The 19,571-nt window shown below is 42.6% G+C and overlaps 1 protein-coding gene across 1 annotated transcript in view; it reads left to right on the forward strand.

The window, feature by feature from the left end:
• Nucleotides 1–1,117: 1,117 nt before the first annotated feature.
• LOC311246622 (uncharacterized protein) overlaps nucleotides 1,118–19,571 on the forward strand; it is a gene marked incomplete at its 5' end in the record, with an annotated part of 72,022 nt that continues 53,568 nt past the window's right edge. Inside the window, one exon of the mRNA XM_084336770.1 lies at nucleotides 1,118–1,232. Coding sequence (XP_084192896.1) covers nucleotides 1,118–1,232 — 115 coding nt within the window. The remainder of the gene's footprint in view (nucleotides 1,233–19,571) is intronic.

Consider the following 19,571-nt stretch of genomic DNA (forward strand, 5'->3'; position numbering starts at 1 on the left):
GTCCACAAATCGGTGAATGAAAGAATTATAGGATCAAATGAAAACTACTTACTAAAAATGTTTAAAAGTACTAAAAACCAACAAAAAATACCAAACACTAACAAACATTCAGCACAGACAATGGGGATGCTGACAAAAAAAAAAAAAAAAGTAAAAAAAAAAAAAAAAAAATGTAAACAATTTTTTTTTTTTTTTTTTTTTTTTTATCCGGGGCTAGGAGAAAAACAACCGGGGCTAAAGCCCCGGAAGCCCAGGGCTAACGACGCCACTGTTCTAAATAACTCACTTTATGTGTGATTCGTACAGCCCTCTTCTGTAGTATATATAATGGTTTTATATTGGTCCCATAAGTATTCCCCCATACTTCAACACAATAACTGATATAAGGTGAGATGAGTGAGCAGTAGAGTGTTCTCATTGCCTCATACTCTTAACACATCCTTTACTTTATTCATAACAAAAATACTCTTGGACATATTTTTTTTAACGTGTGCTATGTGCGATTTCCATGTTAATTTATCATCCATAATCACACCAAGAAAACGAAATTCATTAACTCTCTCTATATCAACTCCATCTATGGTCAGTACTATATTTTCATCTAGTTTTCTATTGCCAAATATCATAAATTTTGTTTTTTTCAGATTCAGTGATAGCTTATTTACATCAAACCATTTCTTTAGCTTTGTCATTTCATACACAATATATTCAGCTAGTTCCTTTAAATTATTTCCAGAGCAAAAAAAATTGGTATCATCAGCAAACAAGACAAACTGTAATAGTTTTGAAAAATCACAAACATCACTCTTACAGCCACAGCCAGGGCATTTATCTCCCCTGTCTTGAATGAATGAATGAATGAATGAATGAATGAATGAATGAATGAATGAATGAATGAATGAATGAATGAATGAATGAATGAATGAATGAATGCATTTATTCACACACACACACGATACATTTACATGCAAGTATCCTCATGTCAGCAGATATCCACGGCCATGTGTCTCTACAGTACTTCCTCTTTTACAATTAACAGACACTGTATTTAGCAGCCGTTGGAGCTCATAACAACAACAAGACCAGCTAGACAGCAGAACAGCCTGAGCAGTGTGACATGTTTGGGAGAAACATCGAGATGGAGGAATACGAGAACACTGAGCCAGGCCCCCCCGGCAGAGACAGGCAGAGGAACTGTGCTGAGGAAGAGCGTTCTGACCAGCCGTCGTCAGGTAGAGAAACAACCGCTCGCTTTAGAAGATCCTTCACATATCTACCTCATTTTGTATTTTGCATTTTGGTGGCATTTTGTACATTAGTTTGTACTTTAGTTTATATTGTATCTTTTGTTTGGCCTTTATTCTTTTCACTTTTTACTGCATGAAGCACATCTCAGGGGGCTCATACAGAAGCAAGCATTTCACTGTAATGTACATTATATGCAACTAATAAAACAAAACTTGAAACTTGAAGTTATTACACACAATACGAACCGCTACCCTCACATAGGTGCTTCAGAAGCCCCAGAGTGGACACTGAAAAGATAAAAAAATAATTATAATTTGCGCCACATTCAATAAGCCTACTACTTAACAAGCAGGATAGAAATGTGGTCGCTACCTACACGGGACAGTGTAATATACACAGGCTAGGGTTGGGTCCCGTTCACATTTGAACTGATACCGGTACCAGTACCGGCGGTACCTGTCAATCGATACCGGTACCCAACGGTACCTTTTTTCTGTACTTTAATTAATCTCTAAAAATGTTATTTACCTACCTCAGTTGTAAAAGATGTGTCCAAAATTCTAATAATTTATTATCATTATTATTTATTTAGAACAATTTGAATATATATATATAATATATAAAATAGTGCAGCGAGTGTTGTCTGCATCTAGCATTGTAAAGTGTAACCACACTTGCTACGGTTTTCGGCTTGTCATTGCAGACTGCTTTGTTGAATCAAGTAAAATCCTAGGTAAGCGTTTATTGTGCGAGTGAACGTTGACGTGAACTTAATTATTATTATTTTTGTTTTTTGTGCAGTACCGAAATGTGGCACCCTTGATTGATTGATTGAAAACTTTATTAACAGATTGCAGAATGGGTACAGTACAGTACAGCTCAATACATACAATTGTTAAGGGGATGCAGACCAGAGAAAGACTTTCATCTTGTTTACATCAGGGTCCCCCATTTTCAATTCATCATAACATATATGACATACATGACATACAGATAGACAGTACTGCTACATCTATAAATTTATGACATATCAGATTTGCAAATACAGTACTGTTTGTGATACAAAAAGTGTCCAGAAAAAGAGTGTATATACATTTGACGTAGAAACTGTAGTACCGACGTGATTCGGTCATACCCTTAAAAGTACCGGATTCGGTCCCCATCCCATCCCTAACACAGGCTGTGCGGCTGTGGCGGCACGGTGGTATGAATAACGTTGGTTGGGAGGGAAGCAGGCATGCGTTGTTAATGGGACGGGGTAGTACGGTGTGGTACCTCACTGAGTATTAAAGATTTGAGCAGAAGCGCGTGCACGCACATGCACGCGCTCGCGAGAACGCGCTGCTCGACTCGGCTCTACCTGCCTCCCGGGCCCCGGCGCTACCTCGCATTATCATAACAATAGCCGCTATAGGCTGGTGTCTTCAACACGTCTGGACTCTTTGTGATGTAAATATGGAACGTCCCAAGTTGCCGCTGCCCACAGAGTGCACCGCCGTCCAAAGGTGAACGACGGCGAACGAAGGGCCAAATCAAAACAGCCGTCAATTCCGAATTGACAACTGTTTTGATTCAACCCCCCACCCACCACCACTCACCCCCGGACAACAACACACTCTGCAAACAGCAGCAACCCGGGACATTCCATATCTACATCACAAACTTTGGGACTGAGTAGATAATTAATTAATCTTCTCTTTATTTTTATTATTTATATTAAAACTGAATCAAACCATAAACAAGGTTGCCTGTTGGGATGTTAGATCCTAATGTGAAAAACTGATTTTATATGTCTGCACTTTATGTGCTCATTTTATGCCTGTCTTAATTCTGTTGTGAAGCACTTTGAGCTGCAGTTTCTGTATGAAAGGCTATACAAACAAAGTGTATTATTGTGCGCGAGGGAACATATGCGCATGCGCGCGGCGTCATTATCCTGCGTGGCGGCTCAGTCCATAATAACAACGCAACACTGGAGGGAAGGAACTGTGTATTGTCATTATTAAACAACATTAAAACACATTTAGAATGTCACAAATTTGATGAGCGAACGAATTTCGTTCGAGTGGATTTATTGCAATTTAATGCTGTCCTTATTTTAATGTTGCGCTTTGTTATTATTGCGTGGCTTGAATGCGCAGCAGTAAGCCAGAGAAACACACGTGTGAACGCGCCTGGCAGAGCCTCGAGCTTCTCCGCTGTCTCCTCTGGAGGCGGTGCTCCGCTGTCTGTGTGTCAGTCTGGCTACTCTGGTCCAATCACATTCAGCGTCCCGTCAGCGTGCCCCCCCCCCACCCCCCCACAGTCTGCGAATCAGAGCAGAGTAGGGCGGGTCTTCACTGAATGCGTGTCGTCTCTTTCAGCTGGTCTGAGTCAGAGCGAGCGTTGACCGCGCATCTACAGCAGTAGTCTGATCTGCAGGTACTGTACCTAGTAACCTCGTCCCCAGTCTTACAGTATCTCCGTGAGATAAATGTAGCTAGTTAGCCTAGTTTCGCCAGCAGGCAGTTAGTAGAAACATATAAAAGTGTGCGTGCATCCTCACACAGCGCCAAACCAGTGCCTAATATGCCAAGAAATTTGACACGGCGGTCAAGCATAATCCAAATAAAAAAAAATATATGCAATGCATTACTACTTAACCAGCCAGTATCATTAGAAAGCGTAAAAAATGTCAACACTCACCCCGTTTTACTTGCCAAAGAAGTTCCTCCGTCTCTCGTTGTGCTGAATGAAGTCACTGCAGGCATTAAACAACGCATTGGGCCAAAGCGTCCCTGTGTGTGTGGCGGCTGCATATCAAGTCACTGTATGTCTCTGCTGTAACATGGTGGTCTTATGTTTTTTTTGTAATACAGTATTCTGTGTCTGTGTAACACAAAACACATGTATGTACCAACAGACAATATTGATTGATTGATTGAAAACTTGATTAACAGATTGCAGAATGGGTACTGTTGTAGCCAATTTGATGATTTTCTGCCTTTATGTTATTGTATGAAGGCACCGTGTCACCATGAAAGTGTTGACCAATCAGCAGGCAGTGGGCTCAGGAGGCGGGGCTCACGTGTGCTCAGGTGCAGTCTATATGTATGTGTTCACAGGTGTGCAGCGGCAGGGAATTGGGTAATTATCACAGGGAAGCCACACTATCTTTTTACCGTGCTCGTTTGTTTTGTTTTCAGTTATATTGAGTCACTTTTTGGGTTTATTTTGTAGCAATTATCCTGTGTTTAAAGTCCAGTTTAAACACAGAGTTTACAGTATGGTTATATTTGTCCACACTGCAAGTAGTAATAAAAACTCTCAAAAGTACTCAAGGAGAAGACATCATTTTATTCTCAACAAGCATCACGCGTTGGAAAGAGCTTCACCCAGTATTCCCTCACTGGCATCTTTTCTTGTTAGGTTGCCCTTACAGGTACAATACAGTACGGCTCAATACACACAATTGTTAAGGGGATGTAGACCAGAGAAAGACTTTCGTCTTGTTTACATCAGGGCAGTGGCGTAACTCTATCCTCAGCCGTGGGGGGGTCGGACAGATTAGGGAGCGTGGTCAGTGCCAGCGGTCGCCCAGATTACAATTTAAAACACAGCACAGCGCAGCGACCCGACATTAATTAAACTGGGCGCAGCGACCCACCCGACATTCCAGTGTGTGTGTGTGTGCTGTGTTCACCACGAACCCCTGCAGGTGGTGAGGCGGCTGTGCTTTTCTCCTCACCTGCGGTCGCTGCATTTCAATGCCCACCGAAGCGCACTGGTCACTGTCTGGCACACTCCCAGATTGCATTCCACGTTTCAACGTTGCGTTTCTCTGTGAGGGCATAAATCCACAGGAACACCAGGCCTTTTGCCGCCAATGACGACAGATACATAATGGTAGTCATCAAGTCAACGGTACCTGTTCTCGCCCGACTGACTCCACTCTCATTGTCTCGCCGGGGGACAGATTTGGGGGCGTGGTCAGTGACGTATATTTTTTAAATAATACCAGGTGTGCAAATGCAATACCGCATTTTTCCTGGCGGTGGCGCCATTTCTCCATGTAAACAACACACTGGGCTCACAGAAACAAGCATTTCATCAAGTATTCTGTATTTTGTTGTGACAAATAATAAAGAACATTTATTATATGGTGCTTCAATTAGCAATTATGAACACAGTAATACAGTAATACCTAGAGTGGTCATGCCCGCATTGATTGTGCAAAATACAATAATAAAATAGGCATAGACATTTTTTTTAAATAGGTAAGACACAAGATATGCATGATAAAAAAAAAGACATGCCAAGTTCCTGAGAAACACTACTATACAATTTTAGCTCTTAATGTATCTATCACCTTTATCTATCACCAATCACTTTTAATCAAATTTAATTACAGGTACAAAACGTTAATATAAATCACATTTTTATTTTTTTATCCACTTTTTCTCCCATTTTTCTATATTTTCTCCCATCCCAATTTTCGTATCATCCAATTCAACCCTCCCCTGTCACGAACGCTGTTTCTTGCCTCCCACAAGCCGGCTGCAATGTGGACTAAGTCATACATACACAAGTCCCCTCCGGTACTTGAGGTAACAGCAGTCGCATCTTTTCACCTGCGCAGCTCGATCTCTCAGTGGCGAGGAGTAACGCGTGGGAGGCTCACGCTGCCCCCGACACTTCCTGATTCTACTGCGCAGGCGCACCAACCGACCTGTAGGAGTCGCTGTCCACAACGCCCGATCCCCACCCATCAGTTTCCCACCCCCTAATACGGCCAATGTGTATTAGTATGAACGACCAGCTAAACTGAAAACAATGTGGAGCGCTGGGCTCGAACAGGCAAGCCCAGCGTCTCCGTCATTCGTGGCGAGCGCCTTGCCCACTACGCCACGTAGCCGCCCAATATAAATCACTCTTATACACTGGTACATAAGTTATATAACAAACCCGTTTAATAAAACTCTAACCCTTATGGTCATGCCTGCATCGATTGTGCAATAATACTAAAATACCTGAGAGGGCACTGGTTCCTATGTAGACTACTATACAATTTTAACTCTTGTCATTATTATACTTAATGTATCTAAACCAGTGGTCACCAACCTTTTTAAGCCCAAGATCACTTTTATTTTTTTGGTGAAGGCAAGATCTACCTATTGAAGCGTTGAGAGAAAAAGACAGCCAAGATTGTATTAAACGAAATGACTTTTATTTGCTCTGTATTATAATTGCAATGCTTTGGTCCAACATTAAAAACGTCAAAGAAGAGACCTGTAATATGTACTTTCTCAGTCAGTGCTAAGTGCAGTCATCTTATGCAGCATCACTTTTCACAGCAAAACAAAAGTAGAACTGTAATGTGGACTCTCATATTATTAACATTGACAAACATATTTACAATTAGCATTTTATAAAGTAGAACTGTAATGTGTACTTTCTCAGTCAGTGCTATGTGCAGTCATCTTATGCAGCATCACTTTTCACAGCAAAACAAAAGTAGAACTATAATGTGGACCTTCTCCTATTAACATTGACAAACATATTTACAATTAGCATTTTATAAAGTAGAACTGTAATGTGTACTAGTGCCATCTCTTCCAAGCTGAGTAACACTGCCGCATACTGATTGAGGACTGCATGCACTGCTGCGACTCGCACAGTCCACCGTGTAGGACACATTGGCTTCAGTGTGGTGAAGGATCCATGTGATGATGTGGCAATGTTGCTGAAGATGTTCTTGAACTTGCCTGAAAGTCCAAACAGACGCCCCAATTCATGGACCCATTGCAGAGCATCACGGACTACAGATGAAGCTGTCCAAGTTGCCTGTGTTATCAAATTAACACAGTGAGGACCACAGTGTACATACAGAGCCAGTGGCTGTGCTTGTGAAATATAGGCTTGTGCACCAGAATATTTTCCGGACATGTTTGCTGCTCCATCATATGTCTGTCCCCGGAGCCCATCAAGAGACAAACCGAGACGAAGCAGCACATCTTTGGCTACATTTGCTAGGTTTTGTCCAGTTGTGAGCGACACTTCATATAAACCAACACATTCTTCATGGGGAATAAGGTTGTGGTCAACATAGCGAAGACAGATTGATTCCTGTTCGGTCCCAGTGATGTCCTGTGGTCCATCAATAATGATGGAGTATTGCAACTGTGGTTGTGATCTGATTTCAGTGGCTATATCTCTAATGATGGATTTTGCCATTATGTTCAACATTTCATTTTGGATTTTGGGGCTTGTGTAATCTTGAGCACGTGAATTAAGCCACTCGAACAACTTGGAGTCATCATCTGATCTCATCCTGAGTAACTGAGAAAGATTTCCTTGATCTGATTCATGGCCTCTGAGAGCCAGACCTTGTCTGCCCAGGAATTGCACACTGCTCATGATCTTCTTCAAGCATGACATGGCTTTTTGCTGTGATGCTGCCAACGCACTAGAAAGCTGAGCATTAATAGGATTGGGTTTCTGACAATGTGTAATAACTGCAAGCTTATGAGACTTGCTGTTTGTATGATCTGTAAATCTCTCCACAGCCTTTTTCCAGTTTCTGAATCCAGCAGAAACAAATGCTGGATCAGTGTATTTCGCCAGGGTAGACTTCTCACGTTGAAATGCGTTTGCACAATAAAAGCACACGACTCCACTGTGTGTATGACTGTAGTGAATCCAAGGAAATACTTTAAACCATTTCTCTTGGAAACGTAGCGTTTTGTTTGCCAGTTTTTGAGCTGGTATTTCTTTTGGATTGGGCTGATATGGCTCAGTTATCTGCTGTGTGTCCACCTGCAGAATAAACAAAAAAAAGAGAGAGACACAAGGAAAGATGAAATTACCTACCTGGGTTCCATCCTAGAGGCTAATCTTTCCTGTGACAAAATGGCATCCAATGTAATAAAAAAAGTCAACCAACGAACGCGATTCTTGTACCGGATCTCCTCTCTGGTAAACAAGAATACCCTGAAGACTCTGGCAGGAGCACTCATTCAAGGGTACTACGACTATGCTTGCACCTCATGGTACCAAAGCACCTCAAAGGCACTAAAAAACAAATTACAAACATCTCAAAACAAGCTAGTCAGACTACTACTTGACCTGACTCCTAGAACCCACCTCACCCCTGCCCACTTTGACAACCTAGGATGGCTTAGAGTAGACGACAGAGTACAGCAACTTGCAATGGGCCTGGTCTACAAGATACACTACGCGACCAAGGTACCCATGTACATGTCAAAATACTTCCCAAAGGTCAGTGAATACCACGATCACAACACCAGAGGGAGCTCCACAAATCATGTAAAACCCAGATTCGGCTCAAACAAGGGACTAAACACGTTTAGCAATTATGCCACATCAATGTGGAACGCCCTACCTAAAGCTGTAAAGGAATGTGAATCACTACCCACTTTCAAAAACACTCTCAAAAAACACCTACGTGAGACTGCAATTCGAAACTGGCCCCTGTAAATGTCCTAACCTAGTTGTACAGTAAATGACCAAGTAAGGCTTTGTCAGTATTCCAATGTACAGTGTAAAATGTGTGTGTGTCCCCTACCCAACCCCCCCCCCCCCCCCCCCCACCTCCAATGTACAGCCCTCACCCAACCCACCCAACCCCACCCCACCCATCCAACCTCCTCCAATGTACAGTTTCTATGCCAAATGTATATACACTCCTTTTCTGGACACTTTTGTATCACAAACAGTACTGTATTTGCAAATCGGATATGTCATAAATGTATAGATGTAGCAGTACTGTCTATCTGTATGTCATGTATGTCATATATGTTATGATGAATTGAAAATGGGGGACCCTGATGTAAACAAGACAAAAGTCTTTCTCTGGTCTGCATCCCCTTAACAATTGTATGTATTGAGCTGTACTGTACTGTACCCATTCTGCAATCTGTTAATAAACTTTTCAATCAATCAATCAAAAACACCATTAGAACACATTAGGTTTAGGTTTACTTTATTTGATCAAGGGGGACAGCGTAGGCTATCAGGCTAACAGGCTTGTTATTATAGCAGAAGAATATATTATCTGCATTTTAGTCAGTACAAGATTAATCAGTCAGTGAATAACATTGAATTAAAACAATAAAATGTCTTGCTGATGGACTCTGTAAACAGGCATTTAGGAATGGAATGCAACCCATCACACAGACAGCAGGTCAGTGTGTGAGACTCAGAGAGCAGGTCAGTGTGTGAGACTCACAGACAGCGGGGCAGTGGAGCGTCGGCTGTCCACGATGGGGGGTGTCGGGGTGTAGTGGGGCGCGCCGTGTCTGCTCTGCAGGGTGGGGATGGGTGGAGAGGGCTCCCTGTGCACCTGGGGACATACAACAGTCTGCTGGGTGGCAGCATGCACATTGCACAGGGTTTAGGGATGGGCACTTAAAAAAGAAAATCACAGACTTGAGTAACTACATTCATTTTATGATTAAATAGAGTCCCTGAACGGAAACTAATCTCTTCTATGGATGCCTCAACACAGCCTCTAAAACAGTGGTCCCCAAACTACGGCCTGCCTCCACATTTGGCCCCTAGAGCCCCGGAGCTTTAAAAAAAATAAAAATAAAATATTATGTGTGTGATTGACTGTGACATATTTGGCACCATTAGAACACATTAGGTTTAGGTTTACTTTATTTTATTGATCAAGGGGGACCAGCGTACATTAATAAAACATTAATTGCACCAGTGTTCCATTCCCATTATTGATTGATTGATTGGAAATTGTATTAACAGATTGCAGAATGGGTACAACACAGTACGGCTCAATACACACAATTGTTAAGGGGATGCAGACCAGAGAAAGACTTTCGTCTTGTTTACATCAGGGTCCCCCATTTTCAATTCATCATTATTAGTCAGGTCGTCAGGATGATTGCAATGAGTTTGTACATGTTATTTGTATAATAACATGATTATGTCTTGATGATGGACTCTGTAAACAAGCATTTGTCATGTCTTATGAACCACGATTATTTTCAAGAGAAACAAACAGGCAAAATAAATAGCCTAGCTAGCTTAGTCAATCTGGAGAAATACATTAGGCCTATACAGCATATAACACAGCGCCGTGTTAGAAAATCTGCTAACATGCTGTTACTTGCAGTGGCGGCTGCTGGATGCTTCGCCACTAGGGGCGCTATACCAAACATTTTGCAAACATGTACAAGGCACGCATTGGCGAATATTATCACCATTGCCATCCATCAATATATGATCACAGTCAGTCAAATGCAACCACGTTTCCAATAGCCCAACACAAACACGCACAGCTCTCTCTCTCTCTCTCTCTCTCTCTCTCTCTCTCTCTCTCTCTCTCTCTCGCTCTCTCTCTCTCTCCCTCTCTCTCCCTCTCTCTCTCTCTCCCTCTCTCTCCCTCTCTCTCCCTCTCTCTCTCTCTCCCTCTCTCTCTCTCTCTCTCTCTCTCTCTCTCTCTCTCTCGCTCTCTCTCTCTCTCCCTCTCTCTCCCTCTCTCTCTCTCTCCCTCTCTCTCTCTCTCTCTCTATCTCTCTCTCAGATCGATTCAATAAGAAACACATATGTATATATTGTCATTTTAAACAAGTTACCATTCATTGTCTGAGTGGTTATGCTCTACCCGCGGCGAAATTAGAGAGAGAGAGAGAGAGAGAGAGAGAGAGAGAGAGCGAGAGAGAGCGAGAGAGAGAGAGAGAGAGAGCGAGAGAGAGCGAGAGAAAGAGAGAGAGAGAGAGAGAGAGAGAGAGAGAGCGAGATAGAGAGAGAGAGCGAGAGAGAGAGAGAGAGAGGGGGAGAGAGAGAGAGAGAGAGAGAGAGCGAGAGAGAGGGGGAGAGAGCGAGAGAGAGAGAGCGAGAGAGAGACCGAATTAACTCACTGTTTACGTGGTCCACTCACTGTTGTCCCGACTCCCCAGACTGTTGATGTATATCAAGCCGGAGGGCTTGATGAAGTGTATAATCCGCTGTTGATGATGTATATCCAGTCCACTGTCCAGACTGCCATATAGCTTGTTAGCTGTTAGCAGTTAGCACCACACAACAAGTAGTTTGATTTCTTTGTCCATTTCCGCGTCGAACAGACTGCAAACTACCTGGTGTTCTATCGCCATGCTCTAAGACAAACTCTAACCTTAACCAACTTTGAAAGAGTGCCTAAGCTTAACCGTCGAAAGAACTTGCAGTCACGCTCTAAGACAAATAGCTCGCATCTCAGTCACAACAACACAACTATGATCTCTACCACCAAGCTAGAATTGGAACATAGAAATTGGATTCGGCCAATCAGAGATCGTCTCCGCGAAATACTGCTACGGAAAAAAAAACTGACGTCGGCCAATCAGAGAGCGTCTCCGCGAAATGCGGCTACAGAAATTCTTGACGCTGCTGCCTAGACCGCTTCAAATCGCGCCCGGATTCCAACATAATAGTCATATTTCAACGCACAACGCGTTACGCATTGATTGGCTGCGACGGATACAACGATCACACAGTGACGCGCACTCAGAGCACTATCGCGTCTAGCCCGGGCCGAGAAATACAAAAAAAAAAACAAAAAAAAAAGTGAATCACTTCCTGTTCAGGAAAACGAGTATTTTTTATTTTATATATTAACATTATATTGTGCATTGGAAACACAAACATACTTAGAATGAGTAAATATTATTCATTTTAAACATGTTTATATTATTTATAGGGCTATAAAACAAAAAACTAAAAAATTATTTTTCATGTTCTACTCTCATATAACCAGGGGCCTGAGGGGGGGGTGGCGCCCGAGCGCCCCTAGTGGCGAGCCGCCACTGGTTACTTGCCATTGCCTTCCTGTTTCGTGGTGGAGTTGTCACTGCTGCTGGTTTAGCTCTAGGCGCCGGCGACAGTTTAGCAAAACTTAGTTTGCTTTGCTGTAGCACACAGCAGCATCACACCTGGACAAGAGGCAGGGGAACTATGTGAGAATGCTATTCATCGACTACAGCTCGGCATTCAATACCATAGTCCCCTCCATACTCATAGCCAAGCTCAGGGACCTGGGCTTGAACTATGACCTCTGCCAGTGGGTCTTGGACTTCCTGACTGGCAGACCCCAGGTGGTGAGAGCAGGCAACTGCACCTCCTCATCCATCACCCTCAACATAGGGGCCCCCCAGGGCTGTGTTCTGAGTCCCCTCCTCTACTCCCTGTACACACACGACTGTGTGGCTCAGCGGAGTAGCAATACAATCATCAAATTTGCTGACGACACAGTGGTGGTGGGCCTGATCTCTGCCAACGACGAGAGGGCCTACCTGGAAGAGGTCAAGGTCCTGGCGGGATGGTGCCAGGAAAACAGCCTCTCCCTGAACGTCAGCAAAACAAAGGAGATGATTGTGGACTTCAGGAGGTCGGGGGTCAAGGACTACAGCCCCCTCAGCATCGACGGGGCACCGGTTGAGAGAGTCAACAGCTTTAAGTACCTCGGAGCCTACATATCCGAGGACTTGACATGGACCACACACATTGAGTGTTGTGAAGAAGGCACGACAACGCCTCTACTTCCTCAGGCGCCTAAGGAAGTTCCAAGTCAGTCAGAAGATCCTTAAGAACTTCTACTCATGTACAATAGAGAGCATCTTGACCGGCAACATCACCTCCTGGTTTGGGAATAGCACTGCACAAGACCGAAGCAGACTACAAAGAGTGACACGTTCAGCCGAACGCACAATTGGAGGGGGTTGGGGGGTTGGGGGGGACACACACTGTACAACTGTACAAGCAAAACTGTACATTGGGATATTGACAACCATACTAGGTAATTTACATTGGAGGGGGTTGGGGGGGGGGAGGGGGGAAACACTGTACAAACAAGCAAAACTGTACATTGGAATATTGACAACACCATACTAGGTAAATTACTGTACATTGGAGGGGGTTGGGTTAGGACATTTACAGGGGCCAGTTTCGAATTGCAGTCTCCCGTAGGTGTTCCTTGAGAGTGGTTTTGAAGGTGGGTAGGGATTCACATTCCTTTACAGCTGTTGGTAGGACGTTCCACATTGATGTAGCATAATTGCGAAACGTGTTTAGTCCCTTGTTTGAGCCGAATCTGGGTTTAACATGATTTGTGGAGCTCCCTCTGGTGTTGTGATCATGGTATTCACTGACCTTTGGGAAGTATTTTGACATGTACATGGGTACCTTGGTCGTGTAGTGTATCTTGTAGACCAGGCCCATTGCAAGTTGCTGTACTCTGTCGTCTACTCTAAGCCATCCTAGGTTGTCAAAGTGGGCAGGGGTGAGGTGGGTTCTAGGAGTAAGGTCAAGCAGTAGTCTGACCAGTTTGTTTTGAGATGTTTGTCATTTTGTTTTTAGCGCCTTTGAGGTGCTTTGGTACCATGAGGTGCAAGCATAGTCGTAGTACCCTTGAATGAGTGCTCCTGCCAGAGTCTTCAGGGTATTATACAACGGCATGCAAATTTCTCGATTCTGATTGGCTGAAACAGTCAACTTACACGTGGTTATTTTTCATAAACCCACGCTCTTTGTCCCAGGACCCGCCCACAACCGAATTACTATCACTCCGCGTGCGACATAAAAAAAAAACAAGATGGCGGACAATAATCTTTACGAATGGATATGTTGATAGCGTCATAACGACTAAATGGAAAACGATTCTGTCACGGCGAATGTCTTAGTTGCTTAAACAATGTTGGATGATGTAATTGATGGGTCATGAATCATTGTGGAACAAAATAAAAATCGCGCAAATTGATTGATTGATTGATTAATTGCAAAAAATGTTGTATCTTTCTATAGAAGCTATATGTTTTTTTTTGTATTTAATTTTTGTATTATTTTTTAAACAAACATAAACAAACATGACAACACAAGATTAGATATACAAGCATTAATTAACAGTGCACATCCAATGAAATCACCATTTAGATAAATGTCTTATTCAAGATACACCCCTAATACCTGCTATCTAATACACTACACACATATGCTCTTGCTCGCACCCCCCCCCCCTGGACCCCCCATTGGATAATTCATCCATTATCATTCGCTCCTAACCAGACACTACCATTATATGCTAGCTTTTATTCTCTCCACCACTTCTAACCACACTGTCATTTTGGATTCATTGAGACCCAAAATTCTTGCTGTAGATATTTCTAGATAAATCACATCGAGATATGTAAGGATCCAGACCTTCCGGCAAATTTTTTCCGGTTGAAACCATCGTGATGCTATCAACTTTTTAGCCACTGTGATACCAGATAAAACCAATCTCTTTAGCTGTATAGGTACTGCACACTCAAAAACATCATTCAGCAGTAATACAGAGGGGTGTACAGTAGGGGTGGACGGTATGGCCTAAAATTTATATCACGGTATAATTTGAAGCATAGATGGTAACGGTATATATCACGGTATCAGTGTTTCCGTTTTTTTTTGCCTGATAGGCAGGCTATATAAAGAATGACATCCTCAAGGCATGTATATTTATAATATTTTAACTTAAAACTAGGCTACTTTTGCGTATAAAGTCATTATATTCCAAATAAAATAAGTCCCGAGTCGAGACTCCGTGCTGCTCCCATTGCAAACAGCGGGGCTGGATGCTGGATTTTGCTAGAAGCATATGTAGCTGCAGAGCCGCAGAGCCAGGGGCGCTTTCAGGTCTTGTCACAGGCCGCTCAACAGCGCCCCCCCACCCAGGGGCGTCCATTTGGTATGGCAAGGTATGGCACTCGCCATACCTTGGCAAAAAAAAATGTAAAAAAAAAAAAAAAAATTAAAATTCTTTTTATGTTGATTTAGAATTCGAATGTCAACATTATGAACGAAGCTTCGAACTATTCGGTACAGCCCTAGCATGTTTTGATATTGTCAATTATCTCACTTTTACTAGGTGACTTTTACTGTGACTAACTGAAATATGCCCAAAAAAAAGGAAAATGGACATAAGGAATTTCTTTTATCAAAGGGCAGCAGAGACAAGTGATACAGGGACACAGGTAAGGTCTGGCTTAGTGATTATAATAGTGCAGTTCAGCATTCAGTAACCCATACTTTTTGTGAATGTGTTTTTGATACTACATTCTGTTGAACACACACCTCAAAACCGTACCTAAGGAAAATTGGCTCAATTGCAAGAAAAGTAATAGACAGTTATGATATTACATTCTGCATAATTCGTATGCAAAATATTGTGGTTCCCTGCTTTAGTCTGTTGACACATTTCTATACTAAAAATGCTTGTGTAGTCCTGTGTCATACCTAAATGTCATATAACTGAATTGTATAGAAACAACTCACCAAAAGTGACTATTGCACAACTGATTTGACAAAAAAAATCCACCAAGGGGGGTTTCACCCCCCCCCCCCCCACCCCCCCTTCTCGCCATACCTTGCCTTTTACTGAAAGGACGCCACTGCCCCCACCCAACGGCTGAATTGCCAATGGCTGAATTGGAGTATTGCACTGTGCAATACTCCAATTCAGCCATTGGCAATTCAGCCGTTGGGTGGGGGGGCGCTGTTGAGCGGGCCTGTGACCAGACCTAAAAGCGCCCCTGGCTCTGCGGCTCTGCGGCTCTGCAGCTGCATGCTATTCGCAAATCCACTGCTGCAGCCGTCCTCCCGCTGCAGCCGTCGTTATCATAACACTACACACATATCATAATGTTTACAGCAAACTGTAGTTGATCACCAGGTATGTTTTATTAACGTAGAATAATTCATATAAGAAAAACGATAGGGAAATCCCTTACCTTTCTCCACTGGTTAAAAATGCCAGGAACTGAAATTGAAACTTGCTGTGCGCCGCTGTGATATGTGTTTATTATGAAATGACAATTGCGTGTTGACACGCCCGCTGCACGAAGCCTCCTAAATAACTTTTTCCAGTTTGCACATATCTATTATCTATGACTAATTCTATCTATTTTTAGGGGCAAATGCGATTGAAATAGTCGCGCTGTGGTTACATGACGTCATTGCTATTTTAGAGCTGCTCTACCGGTTACACGGTATAATCAAAATCCATACCGTAGAGCAAATTCATACCGTTTATACCATATACCGTTTATACCGTCCACCCCTAGTGTACAGGTATATTCAGAGTTAAGAGATTTGATAATTGCTGGGTCACTTCTTTCCAGAATATCTTAACTGGTGGGCAGTCCCAGTACATGTGCATAAATGTCCCCTCGTCCCCATTTGTACATAAGGAGCATTTGGAGTCTTGTTTAAGACCCATTCTGTTCAGTCTTATAGGAGTCAAGTATGTCCTATGAATATAGTTAAGATTGATTTGTTGATGGTCCGGGTTCCTTGATGCAAGTCGAACATTTGCCCAGGCTTCTTGCCAATCAAAATCTTTTTCCAGGTCTGGTATATCCCTCCTCCAGACTGAGTCTAGGTGGAGGGTTTCATACGAGGACGTTAGTAATTGATGATAAAAATCTGATACAAAACCTCTCAATGTCTCTCTTTCATAGAAGAATTTGTGGTATCTGTGGTGTACAATTGGTATCCTTAATGGAACACCGTGAGCCTTCAGACATAACAATAACTGTGCGTAAAAATAATATGTGGAACCGGTGAGATAAAAAATGTTGTGTATTTCATCATAACTACAAAAACCCTGTTTGTTGAAAACATCTCTTAATGTGTGTATGCCTTGCTTTTCCCATCTAGGGAATCTTATAGGTTGTTTTCCAATCAGGAGTGCATTGTTATTGAATAAGGGAGTATGATTATGCCATTTATGTGGTTAGAATATTATTTTTGTGTATCACGCCATATGCGGATCGCATGAGTAATTATGGGGCCAAATTTCAGTTCGCATTGCTTAATTGATCATTTGGTGAATACTATGTCCTGCAGTCTGTGGTGCTACTATATTTACTTCAAAATTTCTCCAGGATACTGATGCTTGGGGTTCAAACCAGGTTGTCAGTGGTCTTAAAGTGTACGCCTTAAAATAGTGGAAACAAATCTGGAAATGCCATACCTCCGTCTGCTTTGTTTCTCTGTGCAGTGGATCTTTTTATACATGGTGGTTTGTTATTCCAAATAAATTTGTATGCGGAAGAGTGTAATTTTTTCCAGTAACCATCTGGAGGGGGTAACGGTAGCATTGAGCTGATGAAGTTGTTTCTAGGTAAGACATCCATCTTAACTATTGAAACCCGTGCCTGTACTGAGTTTTTAAGTTTTGACCACCTGTCAAAGTCGTATTTGATTTTATTTTGGATTTCTATGTAATTGTGTTTCACCGTTTGGCTTATGGAGGCGCGCTGTTTTAAGTGAACATGGACTGAATGGATATGTTGATAGCGCCATAACGACTAAATGGAAAACGATTCTGTCACGGCGAATGTCTTAGTTGCTTAAACAATGTTGGATGATGTAATTGATGGGTCATGAGTCATTGTGGAACAAAATAAAAATTGCCCGAATTGATTGATTGATTGATTAATTGCAAATAAAAAAATTACAAAAAATCTTATAGGGCAAATAACCCCTCCCCCATAAATTAATGCATAAATTAGGAACAGTAGCGGTCCTAGTATGCTTCCTTGTGGAACACCACAGCTCACTGTGAGGGGGGGGGGGGGTGGGGTACCGTTTATCTCCACCATCTGTTCCCTCCCCTCAAGGTAGGATTGCATCCATCTCACTGATTGACAAGCTAAAAGCAATTGGTTTTGATAGTCTATCAGAATGGAGTGATTGACAGTGTCGAAGGCCTTTTGTAGGTCCAGCATGACCATGCCGCAGTATTTGCCCGCGTCCACCTCTTGTTTGATGTGGTCGTTCAAATAGAGAAGGCATGTGTCAGTGGAGTGGGAATTTCTGAAGCCAGATTGGAATTCGTAGATTAGATTTTTTTCTGCTAGGTACTTTTCGACCTGTTCGTAGACTATTTTTTCCACGACTTTCAAGATGGAGGTGAGAATAGAAACATGGCGGTAGTTGCCTGGGTCTAATTGACTGCCTTTTTTGTGCAGAGGGGTCACCCTCGCAATTTTGAAGTCCTTGGGGACGTGTCCCTGTTTTATGGAGAGGTTTATTATGTGTGTGATGACTCAGCGGCTGCTGAGTCTCTGAGGAATTTGGAGGGGATGTTGTCATGGCCAGTGGCCTTGTTAGGTTGGAGGGCGCTCAGTTTTTTGAGTACCTCATCTGTTGTTACCATTTCCAGCTTGAAGTCGTCCTTGCGGACCCCTAGGTTTTTGTAGTAAGCTACTATGTGTTCTACCCCATAAAGCCCTGAGTTGGAGGGTAGTTTGTTTACCAGTGTTGTGGCTATGTTTGTGAAGAAGATGTTTAAGTAATTGGCTACATCCAGCTTGTCTGTGATGAGCGTGTTGTCCGTCTTTATGTTTATGTTTGAGAAGCCTAGTTGATTATTGAGTAATTTCCAAAGTTCACGTGGTTTGTTTTTGTTTTCCTCAGTTTTGTCATTGATGAAATTCTTTTTTGCAGTTTTGATCATGGAGTTTACGTCATTTCTTAGTCTGTTTTTTTCCAGTTTGAGTTCAGTCACGTGGGCTTGGAGTTCACTGCTCGTGCTTTTGGTAAGCTTTGACTGACTTTTACGAAACTCGGAGCATTTTTTGTCTCTGGTTTTCATAGCGGTCAGTATTTCAGTGTGCATCCATGGCTCAGCGCGATTTTTTACCCTGGTGGTTCTTAGGGGGGCCATGTCGTTTAGTATTGTTGAAAATTTGGTTTTGAAACCAAGCCATGTTTCTTCAGCCAGTGTACCATTGAGTTCATCTGACCAGTCCAGGCTTTCCAGTTCAAGGTTAAAGGCCTCGCTAGAGTAGGTTTTGAGGTCTCTAGATGTGACTGTTTTGTGGCAGCCAGCCTTTTGTTTTAGCTTTTTGCGGGTACAGAATATCATATAATGATCACTTAACCCGCATGCTATAACCCCTTTATTGGAGATCTTGGACTTGTCGGAGGTCAGAATGAGGTCAATGGTAGTCTGAGTTGATTCACATACACGTGTGGGTTGTGTGATTAGCTGGCTGAGGCCGTGCAGATCACAAAGCCTACTGAATGACTTGAAGACGGGTGCATCTTTTTGTTGCATATCCGTGTTCCAGTCTCCAAGAATTTTGTCTACATCCTCAACTCCAGCTAAACACCCGTCAAGTGTGTCATAAAAGCCACTATGATCTGGGGGTCTGTAGATTGAGCCAACCAGTAGGGATTTCGCCCTTTCAAATAGGATTTCCACCCATACAGTTTCAATTGATTGGTGATTCAGGTCATTTCTGTTGATGAATTTGGTGTCTTTGTGTATGTACATACAGACGCCACCT

Source organism: Notolepis coatsorum (assembly GCF_963971535.1).
Source record: "Notolepis coatsorum genome assembly, chromosome: 19".
Lineage (NCBI taxonomy): Eukaryota > Metazoa > Chordata > Actinopteri > Aulopiformes > Paralepididae > Notolepis > Notolepis coatsorum.